The following is a 23,826-nucleotide window of genomic DNA, read 5'->3' on the forward strand; positions in this document are numbered from 1 at the left end:
CGGCACTATAATGGCACCGCTTGTTTGCTGCCGTTGCGCTGTCAAAACCAAACGCCACACCGCACGCAGGCCACTATCTGCACAGTTCAAAATGGCGGCATCGCCCCCAGCTAAGGCCCCTTAAGTGGCTACTGACTCATCTAGTAATGGCTACAATACTTTCTTTTCTGGGTGGCGCTAGCTGCGCGCCACTTCCCTTAATTTTACTTGGAAGTCGGCGTGTTTCAAAATCCTCGAATTCAAGCCAGCCCTGGAGTTTGATATATCAGTATTTCAAAAAAAAAAAACTATTGGCTTAGATTCGAATAAATGTGATACTTCCCTGTTTCTGGTGCTGAGTTTAAGCTTGCATTATGGGATCCCTGATGCTAAGGGGTGCTTCCGAAGAAGGCATTTTTCTGTTATGGGCGCTGAAGCTGGGCACTGGCTTTTAACACAATGGGCTGTCTAAAGCTTTCACCTGAATGAAGCTAAAACTCTGGAAAAGAACATTAAACTGGCAGATATGTGTCATGCATGCTGAAAGCTGTGACGATGGCACACCCTAACTGCTCACGTTGAAACTGATAACATTTCGGTATACAAAGAAATAGCTTGTACCCATTCCTCGTGTTTTTGTTCCTGGTGCTTTTGTTTGGCTGTGCATGACGTAGGTTCAGCTGCCCTTGCTCTGTACTTGCATATTTGAAGCTGAAAATTTTATAGTGGTGTTACCTGCATTTAGGCTGCCTAAATGATCAAGAGCTTTTTTTAAAAGAGAAGGCCTACTTTATTTCTAATGTGAAAGCGAGAATTTTTTTCTGTGGTATAATAGGAAATTGGTGGATTGCAATTTATCGTTGAAGTGCATGAACTGATATTTCATTTTGTATCCACATCTTTTATTATCTTCCAGCCCCGGCCAGAAGAGGCTCCTCCCAAGCCCAGTCATATCTCATGCAGCCCGGTGCAGACAGGACCAGGCTGCGCTACCTCATCTGATCAGAAGCAGCAGCTGCCAACTACAATGTTGACGGCTGCACAAGTGGAGCTGTCTGTGCAAGTAAGGAATACTTTATTCACATTTTAAAAGTTTGCAAAATGGTGTACTTTTATATGAAACATACTGTGGTGCACAGTGTACACAAGATTATTAATAACCTTGTGTATTTTTTACGGCCTAATAACATGAATAACTATTGGCTTGTCAGCATAACAGACCTCGGCGATACTAACTGTTATGATGTAATGGGCAGGATTGTGTGGAGCATAATGAGCCGAGCTGGGGCTTTTAAACGAATTCTCGTATTATATTCAAGAGGGAATTCGAGTTGCCCAGAATGGGAAGAGGGAAAAGACTAATGGAAAGACTGTGGTGGTTCAAACGGCAGCGTCCGGGACAGTCCTCGGGCATACACAGCGAGTTGTGCCGTCTTGCTGCCGCCTTGTCCGAACTGCGTCCTCTGTCTCCTCTCCCTCAGTGCAGCTTTCTCTTGCGGAAGCGCTACACCATCGGTTCAATGGGTTAGTCACCATCCCGCACCAGCCCTTCACTACAATAAGGCATCACCTTGGTTTCGGTGCAGTGGCAAATTGTAGCTGGTTAAAATGTAAAGCAAGATTGCGTTTTCAGAAACTGGGGGACAGTTGGGAAGCCTTATTCCTTGCAGGTTGTGTGTAAATGTTGCTCGCTTCATTGCTAGGCACCATCACTAGACACTAGGAGCGAAAAAAGCGGTTCAACTTGCAGCACACTTCAAAGCTGTGCCTTATATTTTAATATGGGGGCCGTTAGTCCTTACAAAATATTTTTTAGTGTAATATAAAATTTAAATTTAAAAACAGGCGGAAATGGTTTTGAAAATTTTGTGTTGGTTGTTTACCAAGAGGTGCTTTATTACAAAGTGCATTCAGTATTGAACAAATTGTATTTTGTGTTACTACATTTCAGCCAGAGGAGCCACCAGCGGCCACTGCAGGATCTCACCTTCAGGCTGCACCAGCCACTGAGCCACTCGGTCCAGACAACACTGAGAAGCTTTTTGCAGTCAACAATGGAAAGGCAAGCTGTTCGGCCCCAAAGCTGGTTTATTGTGATTTCATACTCTTTTATTTTACCATGTTCTTTGTCTTTGCAAAAGCTGTTTCACATGGACAACATTTTTTAAATGGGTACTTTTCCTTACAAGTGCCCCTCAATGTTTTCTCTTCTTACAAAGTTCAGTAGTGTGGCAACCTAATCATTTATCTTAAAAGGTTTCATTTAACATTTTCGTTGCATTGACCAAGTATAAATATATTTATAAGAAACTATATCATACAAACTTTTTGAGGTGGTCCATGGGCATAAAATTTTGGCAAAAGTTCTGATTGTTTAATTATAAATCAACCAGTACAGGACTGTACTGTACGCACCAGTACAGGACTGTGTTAGCGGTTGAAGTGACGGGATGCACACTCATTTTCAGTGTGTTACTTGGCGTAATACTTTCATCACCGTTGATTAGCTAACTCTCTGTCATAAATTGGACTTGCTGTGTAACCATTAGTAAAGTTAACTTAGTTTACTTTTGAGACTTGCTGAAATGAACTAAATTTTACCAACACATATGAAGCACGCAATCATACTATTGTGTGGTAAATCCACTTCAGTGATAACGCTTACTGCTCAGAATAAATGGGTTTGTGCGTTGTGTGGCCAGTCTGTCAAAATTTCCAATTATCTTCTTGAAAGGCAGATTTTTTATATTTGGCCTATAATTGGCCATACATAATTTGGCCATACATACATTTGGCCATACATACACATCACTGATAGGCCACTCCCTTGAAATTTATTGGAAAGTTTGATAGGAAACGTAACCTACCCAGGTCGAAATATATTTTTGTCATTTATTTATCACCCATTGATGGAAATTGCAAAGTTGATTGAACCCTGCATAAAGGACAGAACTTCTTGATTGTGGGCTTTGGCTAACTCTAACTAAACGTCTTCCAGCCACCTTACTAGCATTCAGGAGTGTACAATAATTGTCAAGAATCGCTAATGCGAAGCTTTGTCTTTTCTTTTCTTGCTTTCTTTTATTTTTTATGCAGATTGCAGTTGCCGCTGGCTTTTCCATCAGTGTTGACCGGTGGGAGCGGCTCAGCAAAGCCAAATCTGACAGCCAGTTTGTGCGGGACACTGTTCGGACGTTCTGGAAGCCAGAGGCGCTGAAAGACAGGAGCGTGACGGGGAAGCCCTGCAATGCCAAACTGAAGACAGGTGCCCAAGGGAAGAAAGAGCTGACACCTGAAAAACTGGCTGCCGTCCGAAGTGAGTCTGTAGGCTTCAATTATATGCACACAAGCTTCAAGTGAATTCACATGGGGTTGTGTGTATTTTTGTTTACTGTAACACGTTAACCTATGTAGGCGGCCGATGAGGCGGTGCTGCCGAGCCCACGTTTATTTCGGTTGCGTTGGCCGTGCCATGGTCGGAACGAGGCGCGTAGAAACGAGGGGGCTGTTCCATAGGTGTGCCGAGTGCTGAGTGTGTTCCGCTGTGCCAGCTGGTCAATCTCCTAATGATGACGGTGGCGCTTAACAAGATGATGGTGGCGCTACAGGGCTCCCCCCCTAGCGTGAAGCGCGGTAAAGTGAGAAATGTAAATAATGCAGGAAAATTCACTATGCACTATGTACAGGTATGTACAATTTTTCCGTAGTCAGGAAGAGTCCTTGGGCAGTCAGTGGTCAAGTGGCAGTAGGTTGACTAACGGCACGGTCCTGGTTGTCGGCGAGGTAGCGTCCGGGATGTGGGGAAACCTGTGGTGGACAAGGCTGGGAGTGCGGCCGCGGACGCATTGCGGGGTGCGAAGTGGCTGCTGCGATTGATGGTGGGGCGAACGGCAGGCGTAACTGGAAGGACAGCGACAAGGTGAAGCGTGGTGCGGCAGAATGACGACCGGAGTGGCTTGACTGTTCTGTGGTGTGAGCTCTGGGGATGTGTCGCTGTCTGGGCAACTTGCGCACGCGCCGTGAGAGGCGGAGCAGCGGAGGGCGCCAACGACAAGCGTCTCTCGAACCACCGGTGTGTCTGGTTCCTGACGTGCAGTGCACTCGCGCTGGTTTCATCCGGGGTCGGAGAGCAGAGCGCCTGCAACACCGTAAACCGAATACGCTCCTGTAGCACGAAATCGGTCGAGGTGGGGTGACTATTTCGTGGCGCGTCTGACTGCATAGGAACAAGACATTTTTTCGGCGACGTTTGTTGGCACGTTTGTCCCGCAATTGTTTCTCCGGTGTCTTCATCATAGCCAGGGTGTCACGACTCTCGGGGGCAGTCTGATCAGCTTCGAGTGTCAGTTGCACATCCGAGGATCTCGAGCTGTTTACTGCTGGAAGCTGTTTCACCGGTGACGGGGAAGAGGTCTCGCGTGTGCGGGGAGGAAAAGGGTCTGAAAGATCCTTCTCACCCGTGCCATGCGGCGAAGGCGGTGAAGTTTCCCAGTTGTTAGCGGCAAAGCAATCAACACCCGGGTGGGTTTGTGCGGCAGACGCAACGTGTGGGACTGCGCCATGGTGTTCCGTCGAGTTGCCGCAAGTCGTAGTCGGAGCTCGCGTTTGTTGTTCAGGCGAGGGTGGACCTGCCGGTGACGTGTAATCCACGGATGCCGTTGCAAGGGGTGGTGGTGTGGAAAAAGGCGTTCCTATACCGTGGTGGTTTAGGGCAGCGGCTTTCAAGTCGTCATACGCACCGGGTCCTGGGGTCGGCAGCTGGATCTGCTCAATGAGGTCAGCAGGTGGCTGCTGTAGTGTGACGTGGTACCTGATTTCCGGGGACCAGATGTCATTTACATAAAAATGGCTCTCCAGAATGACGAACCATGCAGAGTGGTTTGTGATGGCGCCAAACGGAATCAGCAAGGGAAGGTCTGGGAGGGCGGGGAACGTTTTTCGCGTGCCGTCGTTCGGGTTGCGGCTGGGGAAGCAGCGTTGCGAAACCATGGCGAAGCCGCTTGCCGGGTCACCAAATTGTAGGCGGCCGATGAGGCGGTGCGGCCGAGCCCACGTTTATTGTGGTTGCGTTGGCTGTGCCATGGTCAGGACGAGGCGCGTAGAAACGAGGGGGCCGTTCTGAGGTGTGCCGAGTGCTGAATGTGTTCCGCTGGGCCAGCTGGTCAATCTCCTGATGATGACGGTGGCTCTTAACAAGATGATGATAGTGGCGCTACACCTATAATGTGCATCCTCCAGTATGATTGGTGTAGAAACGAAGTTTGTTTGTAAAGATACTACAGTGAATCAAGGAAGACTTTGCCTAAAACCTTCAGTAAATGTGGAAGCCACTACTTAAATTCCAAAGGATTTTTACAATCAGGCACAAACAGTGGTACTAGTGTTGGTGGGCAACGATCTAAATAGTCTTGCATCATGGTGGTTATGGGGGAAGTCATAGTTGATTTCACAAACCACCCAAACTGCTTCCGCTCACTGACTAGCCAGCATCACTGTTAATTCTTGATAGCGATTCTGGCTAATCAATGAGCGGAGGTGATTGCGCCGGTTGGGTGAAATCACGACAGACTGATCACTTCGAGGTGTGGAACGACACCAGCGAGGATTTTCGTACTGGATGGGAACAGTGTGTCTTGAATTTTGCCCAACCGGTCAAACCACATTCACTCACTGGCTAACCAGAGTCACTATCAATAATTAACAGTATCTCTGGCTAGTCAATGAACGCAAGTGATTCTTCTGGTTGGGTAAAATCAACTGCTCCCATGGCTGCCATGATGCAACACTATTTAGACTGTTGCCGTGTTGGTGATAGTCGTGCAACTATAGCAAGTTTTGTACTAATCTGGCATTTGTGATGCCACTACCCAGACATGCATCAGTTCTACCCTGGTTTTTGCAGAGATGTTCAACAGTGCTAGCATCATCATCAATGCCTTGTTATGGTACTCTAACGCCGTTTTGTGCAGATGTTTTCTTGGATTGCAAGACATTGTGCGTGATCATGCTAAAAATCACACAGGAAATGTAAATTGCTTGAGGTGCACCTGGCTGCCTAAAAAAAAACGGATAAATACATCCAAAAATCAGGGTAGAATAGTAGGGGACTGATTAATACTGTTCGGTTACAGAGGAAATATGAAGCAAATGAACATTTGTGTACAAGGTTCTCTTCACTGTGGCGATGTTTTATGTGAAGACAGGTGCATTTCCGCTAGCACAAATGGCTGAAAGTTTCAAACTCGCTTTTCTCATGTTCAAATTTTTGGCAACTTTCACATTTTGAGGGAAGTCTTTTGTAAGCTTAGAATCGCCCTAGAAAAATACAATTTGGCGCACATACATACACTGCAATTATCTACTTAGAATTGTGGTATTGTTCCAAAGTATTGCAAAAATAACTAGCTAGAATTTTGTTTTTTTCGGCATAGTGTCAGTGCTTGCATGCAGTTTTCTCTAGATATTCTGATACATCTAAAAGGCTAAATGAACTACAGCAAGGTGCTTTCCATGAACATATGCTATCGGAAGAAGTGCCCGCAGAAATCACTAATTTGCTCCTTGATTTAACTCAAGAACTATCACAGCCATACAAAATTTATTGGCGTATTTGAAATCTGCACTAGAAATATATCACTGATTTTTGGAGCATGTTGTGTGAATAATGATAATAAGTTATTTCAAGGAGCATCTCTCCTTAATCCCTCGTGTGCATGGTTTTAAAGGATTGCACGACAACAAGCATTATTTAACGTCTGCATATCTTCATGGTAGTGGTAGCATTCTGCTTTTGCACTTGCGTGTGGGTACCTTTCAGTGTAACAATGCATTAATTTTATTTTAAGGAAACGCTTTGTGCGAATGCCCCGTCACCCTCTTCCACACTCAAGGATCTTAAATATGGCTTCCACTGGAATATCCTGCAACAAACATGCTCGGGTGGTGTCAATGCCTTCTTGTCAAGAAAGACTTATTTTAGTGTCTAGGGGCATGAAGAGAGACAAGCTTACCATTTTCTTTGTTTCATGTACAAAAAGGAACATTACAGGCTTTAAAAAAACATGAAATTTGCACATCATTTGCTCAAAAACTAGAGACTTGGGGATTATGACAAGTACGCAGCCATGCCTTATCTGGAAAGTGTCGCCTAGGGCCGCTTCTTGTTGTGATGATGCAAAAGGAGGGAAAGAGTTGGCATAATAATGCCAAGGCGATGAGAGGCGGTCTACAAATACACCTTTAGCATTTCACTGCATGTCACCAAAGCAGTGCAGGAAAACCCCAGCAGGAAAGCCCAAGAGCGGGTACACACTTCAAAAATTCGCCAATGCGGTGCAGGAACCCAGCAGATAGGTGGTGCGCACTTCAAAAATGTATTTGAATTGTTCAGATACATAGTTTTCTTCAGGTTGAGGTCAAATCCAATATTGCATTATGTTCTTCAATTGTCATTCTGAAGTTTTGAATTGTTTGCACATTCTTAAAGGTCAAAGATGGGGGCAAAATAAACAATATTTCCAATGCGCTGTTTTCACAACATAGCATCCCCTTAAACTCGTAAGGCAATTGCTATGTCCAAGTTCTGGAAACCGTGCTGAATGTAAGACGTGCTGATATAGGCTTGCGCCTGTGACCTTGGTGTCAGCCGGCAGCCATGCTGTGAGCTCAACCTCATGATGCCCTAGGAAGACGCGGCTTTTCTAACGCGCCCATTCTCACCCCTCTCTCCACTACACTGGCACAAAAATAAGGGAAACATCTCTACATGTGTCTAATTTTGCATTTAAGTGTGGGCCAACAATGTTTGATGGTCACAGCATTGTGAGCAAGCACAGCTTCTGAAGTTGTAAAGAGTAGCCTCATTTGACCATAAAAAGTCCTCCCAATGTATGTAGTATCGCTTCAGTTATTCGATTAGCCACACACAAAACATTTACATGCACTTCTTTAACATGTGTTCTCTGTTCCCCCTCTTTTTCCATTTTTTGCAGGTGCATATGGTTACTTTGTGCGACACCGAAGCAGTGGAGCTCCAGAAAATAAGAGGCTGAAAGCCTTTAATGGATATGTTGCCAACCTGCTGCGGGATGTGAAATAAAAGAGAAAAAGCAGCAGCTTGCAAGTATTTTTTTGCGTATAAACTGTGCAAGAATCCAAGCACAGTCACAGCACAATATCAACACCTGCACATTTAAAGCTTGTATGACACATACACATCGAATACATATTGAAGCATCACATACATAGTAGTCATATTGATGTGTTGTTCACTATAGGGGGTTCTGTACGATAAACCTGAACAACATGGTTTTCAACAATGCAACTTGTATGATACGACTTGTAAGGTGAACTTGTAGGATATCTCAACGACATCGTAGAAGTCCGCAATATTGTTGACCTTACGAGCCCATAACCTCATACACAAATTATAGTTCAAATATTGTTTGATTTTTTCAGTAGGGGGTTTACTGAACGCCATTCAAATCAGATCAGATCAATTTTATGTCGTGAATTCACCATCAACTTCTTGGCCCTAAAAATTATCATCAGCGGCGCTGGAACTGCGTCAGCCCTACCCCTGGAGGACCTGGATGCGACACCAGCGCCGACACTTGTGCCTCCCATAAAGCTGGCCCGCAACGACTCGCTTGGCAGTAGGCACGGCAGCAGCGTCAGAATGCCACCTAACAATTCGTTCCTGTTTTGTATCCAGTTGAGAAAAGCTTTCGAAAAATGTTTCCGCAGTAATGATGTATTTCTTATTTGGCTGCCGTGCCAGCGGCCTCTATGCGACTTGGCAATTTTTGTGCATCTGTGCGGTTTTTGTTGATTCTTGCTGGAAATGTCGAGTCGAATCCGTGACAAACTCTCGAAGAGCTCGCCCCTCATCTGAAGCTAATCGCGAAAGACATACAAAAAATAAAAAGTGGCCGAACAGAAACAAAGATCTCAATGGGATTGATAAAAGTTAGAAAAATTGCTAGCCTTGAGACTAAAGTGACTGACTGTCAACAGAAGTTAAACTTGAATGTAGTATGGAACTTATTGCCAAAAAGCTGGATGACCTCAAAAATACAAACCGCCGTTCTAATTTTATCGTGTATGACGTCAAGTAACTAGAAAATGAGTCGACTGAAGTACTTTAAACAGCTGTAGTTAAGAAAATTTTCGGGGATTTTCTTGGCGTGATGATATTGGGAGTTGAATGTATTCATCGTCTTTGTAGGCCAAAGCAGGGCGATGACCGAACTAGGCCTATCATACTAAAGCTTGCAGACTACCGAGATTGAGGGAACATTTTGAAAAACTGCACAAAACTGAAAGGCTCCACAATTTCCGTCAGTGAAGATTTTTCCCAGCCTATTCGAGAAATTAGAAGGAAACTGTGGGCTCACACCGTGGAAAATAGAAATCGTCAGGAAAAAGTTCATCTAGTGTATGATAAGGTTAAAATTGATAGAAGACTTTTCTTGGTACGAAAGCAGCAACAAAATGGTAGCAGTATCAAGATACGTCAAGGAAATGACAATGAAAAAAAATGTTCCAAGCAACAGCGTATCACGAGAAGCTGAAGTCAGCAACATTAATCAATGTAAATGCTCGCAGTCCCGTCAACAAAGTATAGCAGCTAGAAGCAGTCCTGGCCAGTTTACCCGATATCGTTAGCATCACACAAACGTGGCTGCATTCCGGTGTATCTGATCACGAAGTTGTGCCTCTAGGATATGTGATAGTGCGTAAAGACGGAATCATGCGGTGGGGGCATTGCGTTGCTTTTTAAGGAAGGGATTCATTTTTCTACCATGCCCTACGTAAAAAATACTGAGGCTGTGGTGCGACGTGCATCTTCATGATTGATTACTAAAGTGGGCCTGTTTTACAGGCCTCCGAATGCGGAAAGTGTGCGCCTCGAGTCATTATTTGATTATATGCAATCGCATGTGCACGGGGGCTCGATTGTACTTGCCGGTGATTTCAACCTTCGGACCAGGGGTTTCCCCAGGCATTGAATAAAGGGGGGGTGTCTCAATGGCTCGGGGGGGGGGGGGGTTCATAAACTAGAAAAGCTGTTTTTTTATCCCACTAGTTAAATAATAGACGTCTGTTGACCAAACGCTCATCTCCGTGATGTACGTTTTTTATTTTCTATATATATATATATATATTGTCATGAAGCGAAGGACGATGCAGTTGTCTTGAAGGAGAAACAAGTTTATTAGAGCGAACTTGTGCTCCCCTAACAACTCAAAAGAATACAGAGGCGGCGAAGCAGCGGTCAACAAAGTGACTTGCATCGGCGAGCGTCGCACAAATCGAATACCTTGGCGTCTGCTCTGCCGGCTTTTTTATTTTTCGGCGCGCGTGGTTCTCGAACCGTCGATTCGCATCGAGGACATTGTAGATCCAAGAAGATTATTCCGGGCTGTTCACGTTAGATCGGAATGCTCCCTATCAGAACAGATAACACATGCGGCACAGAAAGAAAGAATGGAACACGTGCTTTCCTTGGCACAGAGATAACACAGACCGGCGCAGCCGGGCGGTAAAAGCAAAACGCAAATAAACAAACCCGATGCATTGTTCGCGGCAATATACACCTGAGAGACGGTGCTTTGTATTCCATCTAAGAAAAAAACAAATTTAGAGAAATTCATTTTTTACCATGAAAGGTCCGTATTCAGTTTTTTTAATTTCTCGCCATTTATCAGGCCATTTCTCAGGCTACTGCCAGGAATAGCAGATGGGCAGGCCGCGCTTGCGCAGATCGATACTGAAAAAGGTCCATACAAGGACTGGCAATAGTGAAATTTGGGGATTCAAGGGAAGGGGGGTGTCCAGAAAAACTAGGGGGGGGGGTCAACACACCCCCTAGGGGGGTGTAGGGAGATCACTGAACCTTCCTGAGAATTACTGGTGTTCCATTGCCCCTGAAACAAAAGCTCAAAGCATCCTGCTTTACATTACGCTTGGTTTTAATCTTGAGCATCTTGTCTCCACCCCTACTCGAACAGGGAACGTCATCCTCAATCTTTGACCTTGTCTTTGTTAGTATTAGTCTTTCTTTAAATGAGCCGCGAGTAGATACGTTTGAAGGATTAGCCGACCACAAAATGGTCTTATGCACATGGCCATTCACTGCTCTGCCTACATTCCATGGTTAGTCAAAGCAAATAGCTGCTTTTTACAAAGCCAACGATGCTGCTTTAATGACGTACCTTGCACATGAGTATTCTGAATTTCATGATTTTTGTAGCGATGATTGTTCTAGTATTGAAGCAGTTTGGCTGAAATTCAAGTTCCATGACATGCATTGTACTTGGAATTTTTTCCCAACTATGACCAAAACAATTCAAAAAACGCTATCTCTGAATTACACATGAAATAATCCAAACCAAGCGCAAAATGAAAAGGTTACGAAAAACTACAAGCACAGGAATTTTTCAGGCTATCGTTCTCAACCTATTTCCCTTACTAGATCACTTAAGGAGCAATTGCATAACGCTAAAAAGAAGTTTTGTGGCTACATCACACGAGTTCATTAAGAACGTGCCTTATAAATTCTGGCAATAGAGTTGAAAATTGGTATAAGAGACATGGATGTAAGAGACAAATGGGTATAAGAGACGCTATTCGCCCACACGGTTGGCTGCCTTATCTTTCCCATTAAATTGACCTCTTTTATAACAGACATTGGATGTACAGAGTTGGTTATAAGGGACAAATTATTCTTGAACTTTAATCAACAGTCTCGCTTGTAACAGACATTTTAGCTTCAGATGCAGTGCCACCAGTCACTAATTGCAGTTGCTCCCATTGTAGAAACACAGGTGGAGAACAAACGCCTGCAGTCGCTATTTATTATAACTTCAGCAAACACACAGTGGCTCAGGCAGCTATAAAATGACGATGATAAGCCCTGCCAATGGAAATGCGACTTACAGAAGTGAGCGCGATCACGTGTGGGCTCTCCCACTCGCGTAGCTCTCAATCAAGAAGCATCGCAGAAGTTGAGTCCTGCAAGCGTATGAATAGCCTGAGCACACCGCAGAAGAAGCTGTGCACTCTGGCTATTCATCAGACTTGTAAACTCAACATCTACGATTCATCTTCTGCAAGCAGTGAAAGGAAAAAAAGCTTGCAGAATCGGTTGCAAAAAACTGTAAATACAGTCATGAAGCAAACAAAGATTCAGAACTGTTTCATAAAATCTGGGGGCCAAACATAAATTAGAATGAGCCTTTTGCAACATGCTGCAAAATTCTTTTGAGCCTATTTTAGTCATAAGGTGCCCACATTGAACTAGGGTATGATTAGTAAGTGAAAACATGGTTCCCTGCTCGTAAGAGACATCTCGTATAAGAGGCAGAAACTGCTCCCCGGTACGTGTCTCTTATAAAGGGGTTCAGCTAAAACAAATCCAAATGTGTTAGATCAGCCTAGAGCCGATGATTTCAATGATTATTTTTGGTCGGTTTACACAGCTGACAATGGTTCTGCGGAAATAAAACCTTCCCTTCACAATCAGGATATCCGATAGGTAGACACGCCTACCTTATCAGAGGCTGGTATCCTTTCACTCCTTTCAGGTATCAATGAAAAGAAAAGTAACGGCCGAGACACGATTCCCTACAGCTTTTTGAAACGGTACGCGGAACTAGTAAGCAAATATCTTTATCTCATAGATTCCAAATGTTTACCAAGACGGCTGCCGTATGATATTGTTGATATTACAGTATGATATTGTTGAGATGAACCTGTATGCCTGAAAGTTACATTCTTTATACATTATTTGGAAGTTTGGCCAGCCCCCTTTCCGAGGTTGCCTATGTGTTGTGGGCATTTATACTTCAAATACATGACTTACTAGCTATTCAGCACTGTTTGCTGTTACTTGTCACCTGGTTTCTAAATTAATCTGTTTGCACTTTTGAAGTGCTGCATACTGCATGAAGTCTCATATGTGAAGTTCCAAGCTGACCACACACTCTCGCAGAAGCACACGAAGAACAGCTCTAAACAAAAAATGTCGCATCGAAAACAGGAGGCAGTAAGTAACAGCAAACCAGTCCTGATCAGCATAAGTGCCGTGGACACTAAGGCAACCACAGTAGCGTCATCGAATTGTATTATACAGCACGGCTGTACAGGCGTTCTGCAAATAAATTATCACAGAAACAATTAAAAAATTAAAATAATTAAAATGACAGTCGCCCATCCTATCTGTGTGTACCTTCAGCTGTGTAGTAAGAACGCTTTCAGAGTAGGTACATATAAAACACAAAAGAGTTCAGGTAAAACAGTTTATATTGTTTTCCAAATTATGTAATATGCTTTTGCAAGATGACCACTTTAATTTTCATTCTTATCTGCCCTGGCCCACAAGGTACACATTGTACAATTACGAGGATAGTACAAATATTCATGACTATAAATAAGCCACACACAGCAGAAAGGTTGACAAAAAATAGGAAGAAAACCAAGCTTGTAAACCCAGGGTACAAGCACAAGATAATTATGCAACTTGAAATATCGCACATTAAAATAATTTGGTGAAAAACAACGCAAAAAAGTGTGAAAAAAAAGAAGTGATTGAATGGTGGTTATAAAAACACAGCAAGTTTACGAAACTAGATAGTTCACATGTAGTGAAAAGCTTGTGGAGCAATAAAACAAAAGCACCTTGGAAACACAGAAGTGGTGTTGAGTGCTGGTTGTGAGTGCCATACAAATTTAAGCTACCTTAAAGGAGTACTGACACGAAATTTCAAAGCTTTGATAACTATGTAAAACGCTTCCTTTTTATCAGGAGATATCTCCCAGCAAGTTTCAACAGCAACCGTTCAGCGAAACATATTTAAAATCCATTTTAATCTTCGCCCGCACGAGAAAGCCCAGAGCGGGCCGACGTGACATCATCTGCTACGTGCCCCAAACTGCCGACGTGGGGGCTCCCGTGAAGAAGCCGACGCGCTGGCTGTGGTTGGCGCGCGCTGCTCGGGCGTGTGTACACGTCATGGTTTTGGGACTGACGTCATGCTGCCCGGGCCTGTGGGGACGGCGAAGACCTCGGCCGGTCTGGGCGCGCGCGTGCGCTCGCTCGCGCGCGCTTCCAGAGAGGCAGCGATACGGCAAGAATGGTGACGCCATGTCATACATGCTGTCATGGCGGCCGCTCGGCGTTTTTCAATCGAAACCGAAACTGGCACGAATAAACGACGCTGTAAATGAATGTTTACGCTGCGCTCGACCGTCTAATCTGTAATTCTATGATTAGTGGGCTGGTAGGCACGCATAGCAGCGAAAAAAACGTAACATAAAACTTTCGTGTCAGTACTCCTTTAAACCAACCAACATCTAGGGAAATGGTTATGATCAATAGAAAAGGTGTGTATAAAGAAATGACTGTATGGTGGTTACAAGAGCAGTAGAAATTTACGTGATGAAATGATTCACACTTAGTGAAATGACAAGGCAACAATAAAAAAACAAAAAACTTTAGAAACAACTTATTGAATTCTGGTTAGGAAAAAAAAGTTACACTATTTCAATATTTCACAAAGTGATATCATTTGGGAACAAACGAAAAAACGGGGAAAACCGAAATGATTGAATATTAGTTACAAGAAGAGAGTGTCACGTGAACGGATGGTGGGGTGGTCTTAACCATCTCGGAGCAATGGACACGGGGAAGCCGTTGACGAGTTTGACATAACACACATTTATTTACACTTGAAAAGCCTAACGCAAAGCACACAATAATAAACTACACGTAAATGATACACACTCAAACCTCTACTATCCCAAAATACAACTCACATACAAACCCCTAACTTAACAGCTCAATATACCATTCAAATCAAAATTCAAAACACTCTACAATAAAGTTCTACACCTTCAGTCCAAATTCAGTCATTACGTCAATTCCTACTTCATCTCTTTCTCACTACAACTCCCTAGTTGTATCCTACGAATATGTCCCTAATCGACTGGCCTACCCCGCTGTCGTCGGCGCTGACGTGTCGCACCCATTGCGTGGCCGCAACCCGGTGGTAGCCGTCCTCGTCTCGCTTCGGTGCCGGCGTTCGATGCGCGCGGTCACTCCTTGGACGGCGTGGGCTCCGCGCGTCCTCACTTCTTTCCTCGGCGGCTACTTCCTAGTAGCCGCTCCCGCTGGATGTCCTTGATGCCGGCGTTCGATGCGCGCTGTCAACCCTTCGGCGGCGCGCTTCCTCGGTGGCTACCCCCTGGTAGCCGCTGCCGCTGGAAGTTCCAGGTAGGCTCGGCCCGAATGTAGCCTTTCGGGGCCGTCGAGACGAACGTCGACGGAGCGTGGACGCTGGCCGCTGGTGCCCGACCGATGCCGCTGGGGCCACGAAGACACAGGTTCGTGGTGCACCGAGGATGACGGTGCCGATGCGCAGTCGGCTTGCTCCCGCCCAGGCTCAGATGGCGTGGTCGATGGCCTGGCCGCGTTCCCCTGGCTCGTTCGTTGAAGCGCAAGTGCTCCCGCCGCCTCCTGGTTTCTTCGGTTTCTTGCCTCCCCCTTCTCTTAGTGCGCCCCGCTTTTATACCCTCTGGGCTCTCCCGTGGCGCACTCCCATTGGCTTCTCGCCTCTGCTATGTCCTTATATGGCCATCTCGCCACTTGTCCCCTGCGTGGCCTCCCCTGATTGGCCGACTAGTGTGCTGCCACCTTTTCCCAGAATTCCTTGGTGCGTCGGCGCTGGCGCTTGCTGATTGGCGCGTTCATGGCGCGCACTTCAAAATTCTCGTTCTTTTGTTCTTCCCTTCTATTTTTCGGGGGTTTGATGCGTACCTCTTAGGGGGTGCCCTTGATACATGACAATTACCCCCCGCTTTAGGAGTTTTTTCCAAAAAAAAACTGCTTTATCTTGGCCGCCGACGTCTTCTTCCACAACCCTTGGTCACTTCTCCTCAGTCCGCTGTTCACAACCACTGATCACTTCCCACCACACACTTCACCTCGCCTTCACTTTTTCCACACTTCTCTGTAGTTCACTCTTGTACAAAACACACCCACATGGTTCACACAACGTTCCTGTTCTTTCACCAATACATCACTTTCTCAAACACCAATTGAAACACTCCGATCTAACACATCATAAAAAATCAAACCCATCAATGATCTCTTATTCAACAATACTCCTCCCCAATCCAGAAAAATTAACGTTTTTCCTCCTCCTTCTCCTCAATCTGCACCTTGCAACGACAGTTCATACACTCACATCAACCTACTCATACAGTCTGCCCCAACATCACCAAAATCACACACTTCGATAATCTATTATTAAACATCACTATTTTCATTATATACATTTACACGAAGCTTGCCTTTTCACTCTACTACACTGTTGAGACTCTAACACACAATCATTCGTCACCGTTATGCGTCCTATTCCTTTCCGAGTCACCTCCGTGGTTTCCGTCAGGTTCGTTGACCTATTGCTTCATCTTCACCTTCTTCCGCCTTAACCATTCAGCACCGTTGGCTGTGCTATCGCCTTGGACTTCATAGCCAAGTTTGTGACCCTCGCTCATGGGCCCGCGGCACGCAGCATGGCGCGATGGTTCCGCTAGAACCGGCAGCCTTACGCTTTCACCCCTCCCTCTGCGCTTGCGCGCTGCTCTTTGCCCATTACTAGCTTGGAAACAGCTGCTTAGCGCGTCACATGCATGTCTTGAGCTACCCTTTTTCCCGTGCTCACCCTGGGGCTTCCTTTTAGACTGTCTCGTCTTTGCCCACCGTCTGCTCATCTTTCTAGCTCTGGCTGTTAGCTGGGCCATTTCTCGCCTCATCGTGCCTTTCGCACGCGTTCTAACTGGTCCACGCCTCACGCATTCCTCCTCCATTTGCTCCGAAAGCTCACTGTTGGATGCAGGCTCTTTCGCGCTGATGTTCTTGCGAGATCGCTTACTGGGGGCTCGCACACCTTTTTCGTCTGCGCCCACTTTCTCCTTTACGGTACCCTTGTCCGATTTCTTTTTTCGCTTGCTTTGGTTAACTGCAAGCCATTCAGTCTCAGGGCGCGGCCCTAGCTGTTTGGGAGCCTCAGCCCATGGCTCTGCCCCGTTGAACTCGGTAACAAGCTCAGACGCTGATTGGGCTGCATGACTCTCTAAACACCTTGCATGACCCTTTTCAACTCCAATGGTTGTCTCCGTATCATCGGCTTTTTCGGGGGGCAGATAGCTAAACTCTGCTTGCGTGATCCTATTCCTACAAACCCGTGAAACTGCGGGCACCTCATTCTTAGTTACTAATATATCCGAGACCATGAACCCCACTGAGTCAGCAACGCTACTAGGCGGCAGCAAGCTGTCCTCGCCTGGCGTATTCTCGGTGCGCTCTGCGACAAGCGCCTGGCCTGCGGTTGAGCCACGCCCAGACTGCTTCGCACTTCGAACGCGCCTCCATCCTCGGTGGCCTTTTGCGAGAACCCTTGCGTTTTTATTTTCTCATTGAACTCCTCGCTGTGCGCCAAGCGCGTACTTTCGAGAGCACTTGCTTCTTCATCATGTTTAATCTCAAAGCGCTCATCTCTCTGCGTCTGTTCTGCCACCGTGTCATATCCTGCCCGTTCACCTCCTCGCGCTTCAAACACGCCTTTCTCCTCAGCGGTCTGTCTGAAGGAACCATCCTTTTCTTTTTGTTCGTTTTCACTCACGGCCTCATAGTTGTCTCCGACCCGCGTTCTTTCTATATCACGTGCCTCGTCTCGGTCGGCGTTCCGCGTGCCTTCGATCTCACGTGCGGCGCGTTCACCGCTCTCATTGCATCTTTCTTCCTGCAAGCTCTGTCGCGAACGCACCTTTTCTATTTCTATTCTTTTGCTTTCGGCATCATCGCTGTGGGTTAGGCGCGTGCCATGACTTTTACGTGCGGCTGGTTCAACGCTCCCTCCTTGTTTGTAGAAACTAAATTTCCCCGAACCGCCGCTTCGATTCTTTTAGTGCTACCTTCTTTCGCAGTTCTTCCATCTCTGAATCCAATATTCTTTTTTCTATCTCAAACGCCTCCTCCGCTCGGCGACTCTCTTCATCTAACAATTCAAAAAACTGCCTTTTGTTCAAACCTCGCGATTGAACAAGCGTCAACAGAGAAGGAGCATAGGAGAAGTCATGATTCTTGCTGTTAGTTGTAGTTTAGTGAATCAGTAAACTTTGAGCATTAAAATGAGCCAAAACCAGTGCTTTTCAATCCACTTTTATTGTGATTGTGAGGTGCTTTGATGCAGATTTAAATTAAAATAAGCTGGTTTTTGTCAAATTCAAAATACAGGTGTCCTAAGTGGTTTCCACTAACAAATTTTGCAGAACGATGCTATGTTGTAGTAGCGTCATAAATTACTGCCTAGCTTGCCATCTTGTCAGTGTATATAACAATGATGCCTTCTTTATATATGTGGTAGTAGCGTTGTACAATTACATGTGCATGTACGTGAGCGCGATTTGCGTGGTCTTCTTGACTTTGATGCTGGCTTACCTATATTTTTCTGATCTAAGTTGTACAACCCCCCCCCCACTGTAATGCCTCAGGCGCTGTGGGTACTGTGTAAATAAATAAATAAATAAATCAGCTCTTTCTTGGCTAAAACTTTTAATGACTGTCATCACTGTATAAATGAAACAAGTTAACTCCTCCTCAATCCACGAAAGCTTTGTAACATCTCAAGAAGGAATTTATTATTTTCCTTCTCAGGAAGGGAGGTAGAATGACTCTAGCGAGGAGCATAATCACAATCACTGCCACTTATGATTCGCCCCTCAGTTGCTGTGACCGTGTGAACAAAATCAGGTCAAGTTACCTGAAGCACCATTCAATCATCAACAAGCACACTTCATTAAGAAAATCTCAGCATGGGGCTACCCAAAAAGAGGTTTCTCTATAAGTGCAGCTGTGAAATGTCCAGCTTCGCAGATAATAAACTTATCCCTAAAGGTTACAGCCTAAGCTACATGCCGCGGATGTACATGTGATTGACCAGGCTTGACTTCTGACTGAATTTGGACAAACAAACTCTGCATTTGTATGGCTTCTCAGTTGTGTGAGTGCGCACATGGCGTATTAAATTGCCCTTCTGGGAGAACGTACGAGAACAGACGTTGCACTTGTAGGGTTTCTCCCCCGTGTGTGTACGGATGTTCGTGGTCAGCTCAAGTGCCCGAATCGTCGTGTAAGGACAAAGATGGCAGCAATGCTGATTGGAATCTTGAGAAACTTCGGCAGTAGGAATGCTTGCGTGTCTGTGTGTCGCATTAGAGTTTGTTTCAAATTGGAATTCCCACTACTACCCGTTGAGCACCCTGTGCCCATCACGCTGAAGGAACCCAAACAAGGATATATTTCTGTGTTGTACAAGTCTGTGCGGAATGTGCTACCTGCTTGAGAGTTTCCTTCATTTGAGAAAGCCACTGAAAAAAAAGAAACTACATGGAGGTTTCTGTCAACTTAGCAGGGCAAAGCAGAAACCTAAGTCTTCAACTTTACTGTGAAAGACCTGCGTTTTTAAAAATGGCAGTATCTCCTGGGAAACTTCCTGTGAACACATTGCTCTAAGCCCAGCTGCACTGCCAATTTCGGTGCCCTCTAATTAGGTCAAGTTAACCTGGTATTTACAATGTATGCCTTATCATAAGCGTACAAAGTGAATAAAACTGCAATAAAATTGTTGCCACTTATTCACAACCTTGGCACATTATCCTTATAACAAAAATGCACCGAAAGTTTCTATACTATAACACTATAAACAATTACTATAAAAAGTACCAACTGTGCCTCGTTTATCAACAAATTATCTTTATTAAAGGAACTTTTTATGAACCCATGAACAATCACAGGTGGAAATGTAGCAATGCAGCATCAGCCTATAGCTTCTTGTAATGCATTTGCATATTGTTAGAGAATTATTGTAGGCATGTGCAAATATACATATGCACATATATACTGTGAGCACCCGTGGACATTCCGACAGTGAAGGTTGGTGGAAGCCACCCTTGGTAAGACGACTCTGAACTTACTACAATGCTCCCTCTTCATCTGTCTACTCTCATTGTCCTTGGCTACGCACCAGCATTTCTTCCACCTCTCTGTAGGTACTCATCATCATGGTGTGCACATGCGAGGGTTCCTGACTCATGCTTCTGTATAAATGGCCGCCCTGAACATCAACCCCTCCCGTTAAACTTTTCCTCTCAATACAAGTATGTATGCAAGAATAGTGACTCTTGCCCAATAATAATTTTCTGCGAAGTTGAATAGTGGCAAAAAGGTAGCCTGCAGCTGCCACAAACACAGTGATCAGAGTTTAACTGACCATTTACTAACCCATACAAGCTGATGTACTTTAACAAATGCACATCAAATCCCAAGACCAAAGTGGGGCTTCAAAATCGGGTTTGCATTTGCTGCACACAGCAATCATCTCGTTTAGCTTTAAGCAGTAGCTCCAGAATATGTTTCAATGCACGACATTATCATTTTCCTTACCAAAATTGTCACCACTGAAAGGAATAACCAGACACAAGCACGCCAATCATGAGGGCAGAGAAACTGCCAGTTTGGGTTTGGAGCTTGTAGTTTTTCAAAAAGCTATCCACAATTTAAAAAAAAATTGCTATCATAGAAAATGGGCAACAATCTTGAGCACCGAAATCGAAACTTTGCCACTGGTACTTCCTGTATAAGCCACGTCTTGTTTTCTTTTCCATGTCCTATGGAATCCCTCTACACTCAACGAATGTGTAAAAAATTTGCTGCATGCAAAGGCATTGCAGGTAAAACATGGGCCGAAATATTGTGACTTCAAATTTTGCGCATTCCTTTTTGCTTTCACTTTATCACCTTTAGCTATCATTACTACATTTAAAAATGGAAACGAAATGTTAATGATAAGTGTGAAAAAGATGTGTCTGAATGGCTCGCATGAAATCAAGTATCTGTAAGAAGCTCGAAAAAGACAAGTATGAATAGAAGCTGCAAAAATATCTTTCTAAATAACTCACGTGAAAAAAAAGTATGAACGTCAAGTTAGAAAAAGACATGTCTGAATGACTCGCAACTACTCAAAAAAATTGCACATTCAGTCGAATTTCTGCCATCTCTGAGCATGTTCACTGCAGGCCAGCATGGCTGGCCACCATTGCAGCAACTTGCTGGAGGAAGATTCCTCTACAGGGAATCCTAAAGTTCTTCATCACCTTCCTATCTTCATTGTAAAATATTTTTTCCCACCTCTTTTCCCAAGGGCGAGATCTAATGATGAATACAGCTAGCGATGGCACCCAGAAAAAAAGTTTTCACTGCAGGACAAAGTGGACATACTGCAAGAAATCAAAACAAGAAAAAAGCATGCAAATCAACCTTCACAAACAGCGTGGCACTGCCCCATTGAACGTCGCAACAACTTTGAAAGACCGAGACAAGATTATCAAAGTGCAGCAGGAAATTGTTACAATGATGATGATGATGATGATTAGTGGCTTTCCCTTTGAATCGGGGCGTCGGTTGTCAGCAACCGACTTGCCTGCTTTATTACGTTTACATGCCCTACTCCCAGGTTAACCTATAGATTTGCTTCCTCCCTCCCATCTCTCCCTCTTTTCTGTTTTAAACTCATCGCCCCCACCCCCCTTTTTTCTCCCCTCGCTGTTCTAAATTCTCGTCCGCATGATTACTCCACCTGCGTACCCATCTCTTCCCTGCTTACAATGTTAGACAAGTGCAGCGCCCCCACGCGGTGCTGATAGTTTTATGTTCAGCCAGGCAAGCCTGGCACAGCGGCAAGTGGCCGTTTTGGAAAAAATAAAGACAGTTCGTTCTGGGCAAACGGCTCGGCATGTTCTCATGTCTTTCGGGGGCCTGATGGCCTACTGTTCGCGGTAGTCACTCCTACCGCTCGGCCATCCGTAATTCTACACATCTAACTGGCGACGAGGATGAAAGGAAGTTTCACGTGAGTCTTCGTTCCCGCACCGCTCTGCCATCCGTTCACAAGGCCAAGTTTCGGCAACCTCGAGCCGTTCGAGGGGGGAGGAGACGACTGGCCCTGTTACGTGGACCGGCTCCAAGCATTCTTCTTGGCCAATGGTGTCGCCCCAGAAAAGCGTACTTCCGTATTCATCAGCTGCTGTGGGCAGAAGACATATGCTTTGCTCCGAAATTTGGTCAAGCCCGCCAAGCCCAGTGACAAGACGCTGGAGGAGATTCTTTTAGTTCTTGGAAGCCATTACTGTCCGAAGCCATCTGCCGTCGTGCAGCGTTTTTGTTTCAACTCGCGCGTTCGCGCGGAAGGGGAATCCGTCAGCAATGTCATCGCAGCACTAAAGAGCCTTTCCGAGCACTGCAACTTTGGTGCTGGACTCGAAAACATGCTCCGCGACCGCATTGTGTGTGGCATCAACAGCGCGGACGTCCAAACAAGACTGCTGGAAAAACCGGACCTCACCTTCGACGATGCCGTGCAGACCGCCCTGGCAATGGAAGCAGCAAAAAAGGACGCAGGCGAGATAGCCCAAGCTAACACGAGCAGCGCTTTCTCGACTCACCGTGTCTCTTCAGGCTCGGGGGGCGTCACCTGCTACCGCTGCGGGGACGGACACCTGGCATCGAAATGCAAGCATGAGAAGACAATCTGCAATTACTGCCACAAACGACGTTACTTGGCGAAGGTTTGCAATTCGAGACGAAAGGACAGCCAAGCCGGAAGCAGCAGCCCTGCCAAGGCACGTTCGTTCTGGGCACGAAGTTCACCGTCGTCGAGCAACCGTCATCGTGTGAATACTGTCCGCGATGAGGACGTCGCTAGAACTTCATCTTCCGAAGTTTTCGACATGTGGCAAGTTGACGACGCCACGCCACCTCCGCCTTTCACCGTCACTGTTGACGTTTGCGGCAAGCCGCTCCGCATGGAAGTGGACACGGGGGCAAGTGTCTCCGTCATGGCCAAGTCGCGTCTTCTTCAGCTTTTGCCTTCGGTTCCTGTGCAGCCGTCACAAGTGCTTCTGCGAAGCTATTCCGGGGAACTGAAAAAGGTTCAAGGCAAAGCTGACGACAGCGTGAAATTTTATGGCAAGGAGGCAGACCTACCTATTTTTTTGACCGGGGACGGATCGCCCACTCTTCTCGGACGCAACTGGATGCGTAAGCTGGGCATCGGCGTTTCCGACGTTGAAGTGAACGTACACGCACTTTCCGACATCAAACACCTAGTCCAAGACTATGCCGGAGTGTTTGAAGAAGGCCTGGGTACGTTCAAGGGTGCGAAAGCTTCTCTACATGTACCTTCAGATGCTCCGCCTCGGTTCTTCAAGCCACGCCCACTGCCGTATGCCTTGACAGATGGAGTCACTCAAGAAATCCAAAGATTAAGAGATTCCATTCTTGTTCCAGTCAAGACCGCAAAGTGGGCTGCACCTATTGTTCCTGTGACCAAAAGGGATGGACGCATCAGAATCTGTGGAGACTTTGGTGTCACTATAAACCCAGTGGCAACAGTGGAACAGTACCCCATTCCAAGGATCGAGGACATGTGGACTGTGCTTGCGCGAGGTGAGAAATTCATAAAATTGGATTTGCGAGATGCGTACCAGCAAGTTGTCCTGGACGAGGCCTCTAGAGAGTATGTACACCCGGTTGACTTTTTGCGTCTCATCTGCTCCTGCCATATTTCAGTGTGAAATGGAGAACTTGCTCAGGGGACTGCCACACGTAGCAGTCTATTTCGACGACATTGTTGTAACTGGCGCAAACGATGCTGAGCACCTTCGCAACCTCCGTGCTGTGCTTAGCAAGCTTCAGGAATCTGGCCTCAAGCTGAAACTTGAATA

At 45.6% G+C, this 23,826-nt stretch overlaps 2 protein-coding genes across 3 annotated transcripts in view; both read left to right on the forward strand.

Moving 5' to 3' along the window:
- LOC144158307 (uncharacterized) overlaps positions 1–8,092 on the forward strand; it is a 28,821-nt gene extending 20,729 nt beyond the window's left edge. For both annotated transcript variants that reach the window (XM_077689126.1, XM_077689127.1), the window contains 4 exons: positions 896–1,042; positions 1,931–2,041; positions 3,076–3,295; positions 7,971–8,092. In XM_077689126.1, coding sequence (XP_077545252.1) covers positions 896–1,042; positions 1,931–2,041; positions 3,076–3,295; positions 7,971–8,077 — 585 coding nt within the window. In that variant the 3' untranslated portion in view covers positions 8,078–8,092. The remainder of the gene's footprint in view (positions 1–895; positions 1,043–1,930; positions 2,042–3,075; positions 3,296–7,970) is intronic.
- LOC144159764 (uncharacterized) overlaps positions 1–23,826 on the forward strand; it is a 321,877-nt gene that overhangs the window by 237,009 nt on the left and 61,042 nt on the right. The gene's annotated exons all lie outside the window — the stretch shown is intronic.

This window comes from Haemaphysalis longicornis, unplaced genomic scaffold (genome assembly GCF_048455015.1).
Source record: "Haemaphysalis longicornis isolate Haplotype H1 unplaced genomic scaffold, Haemaphysalis longicornis Haplotype H1 scaffold_10, whole genome shotgun sequence".
NCBI classification, from domain to species: domain Eukaryota; kingdom Metazoa; phylum Arthropoda; class Arachnida; order Ixodida; family Ixodidae; genus Haemaphysalis; species Haemaphysalis longicornis.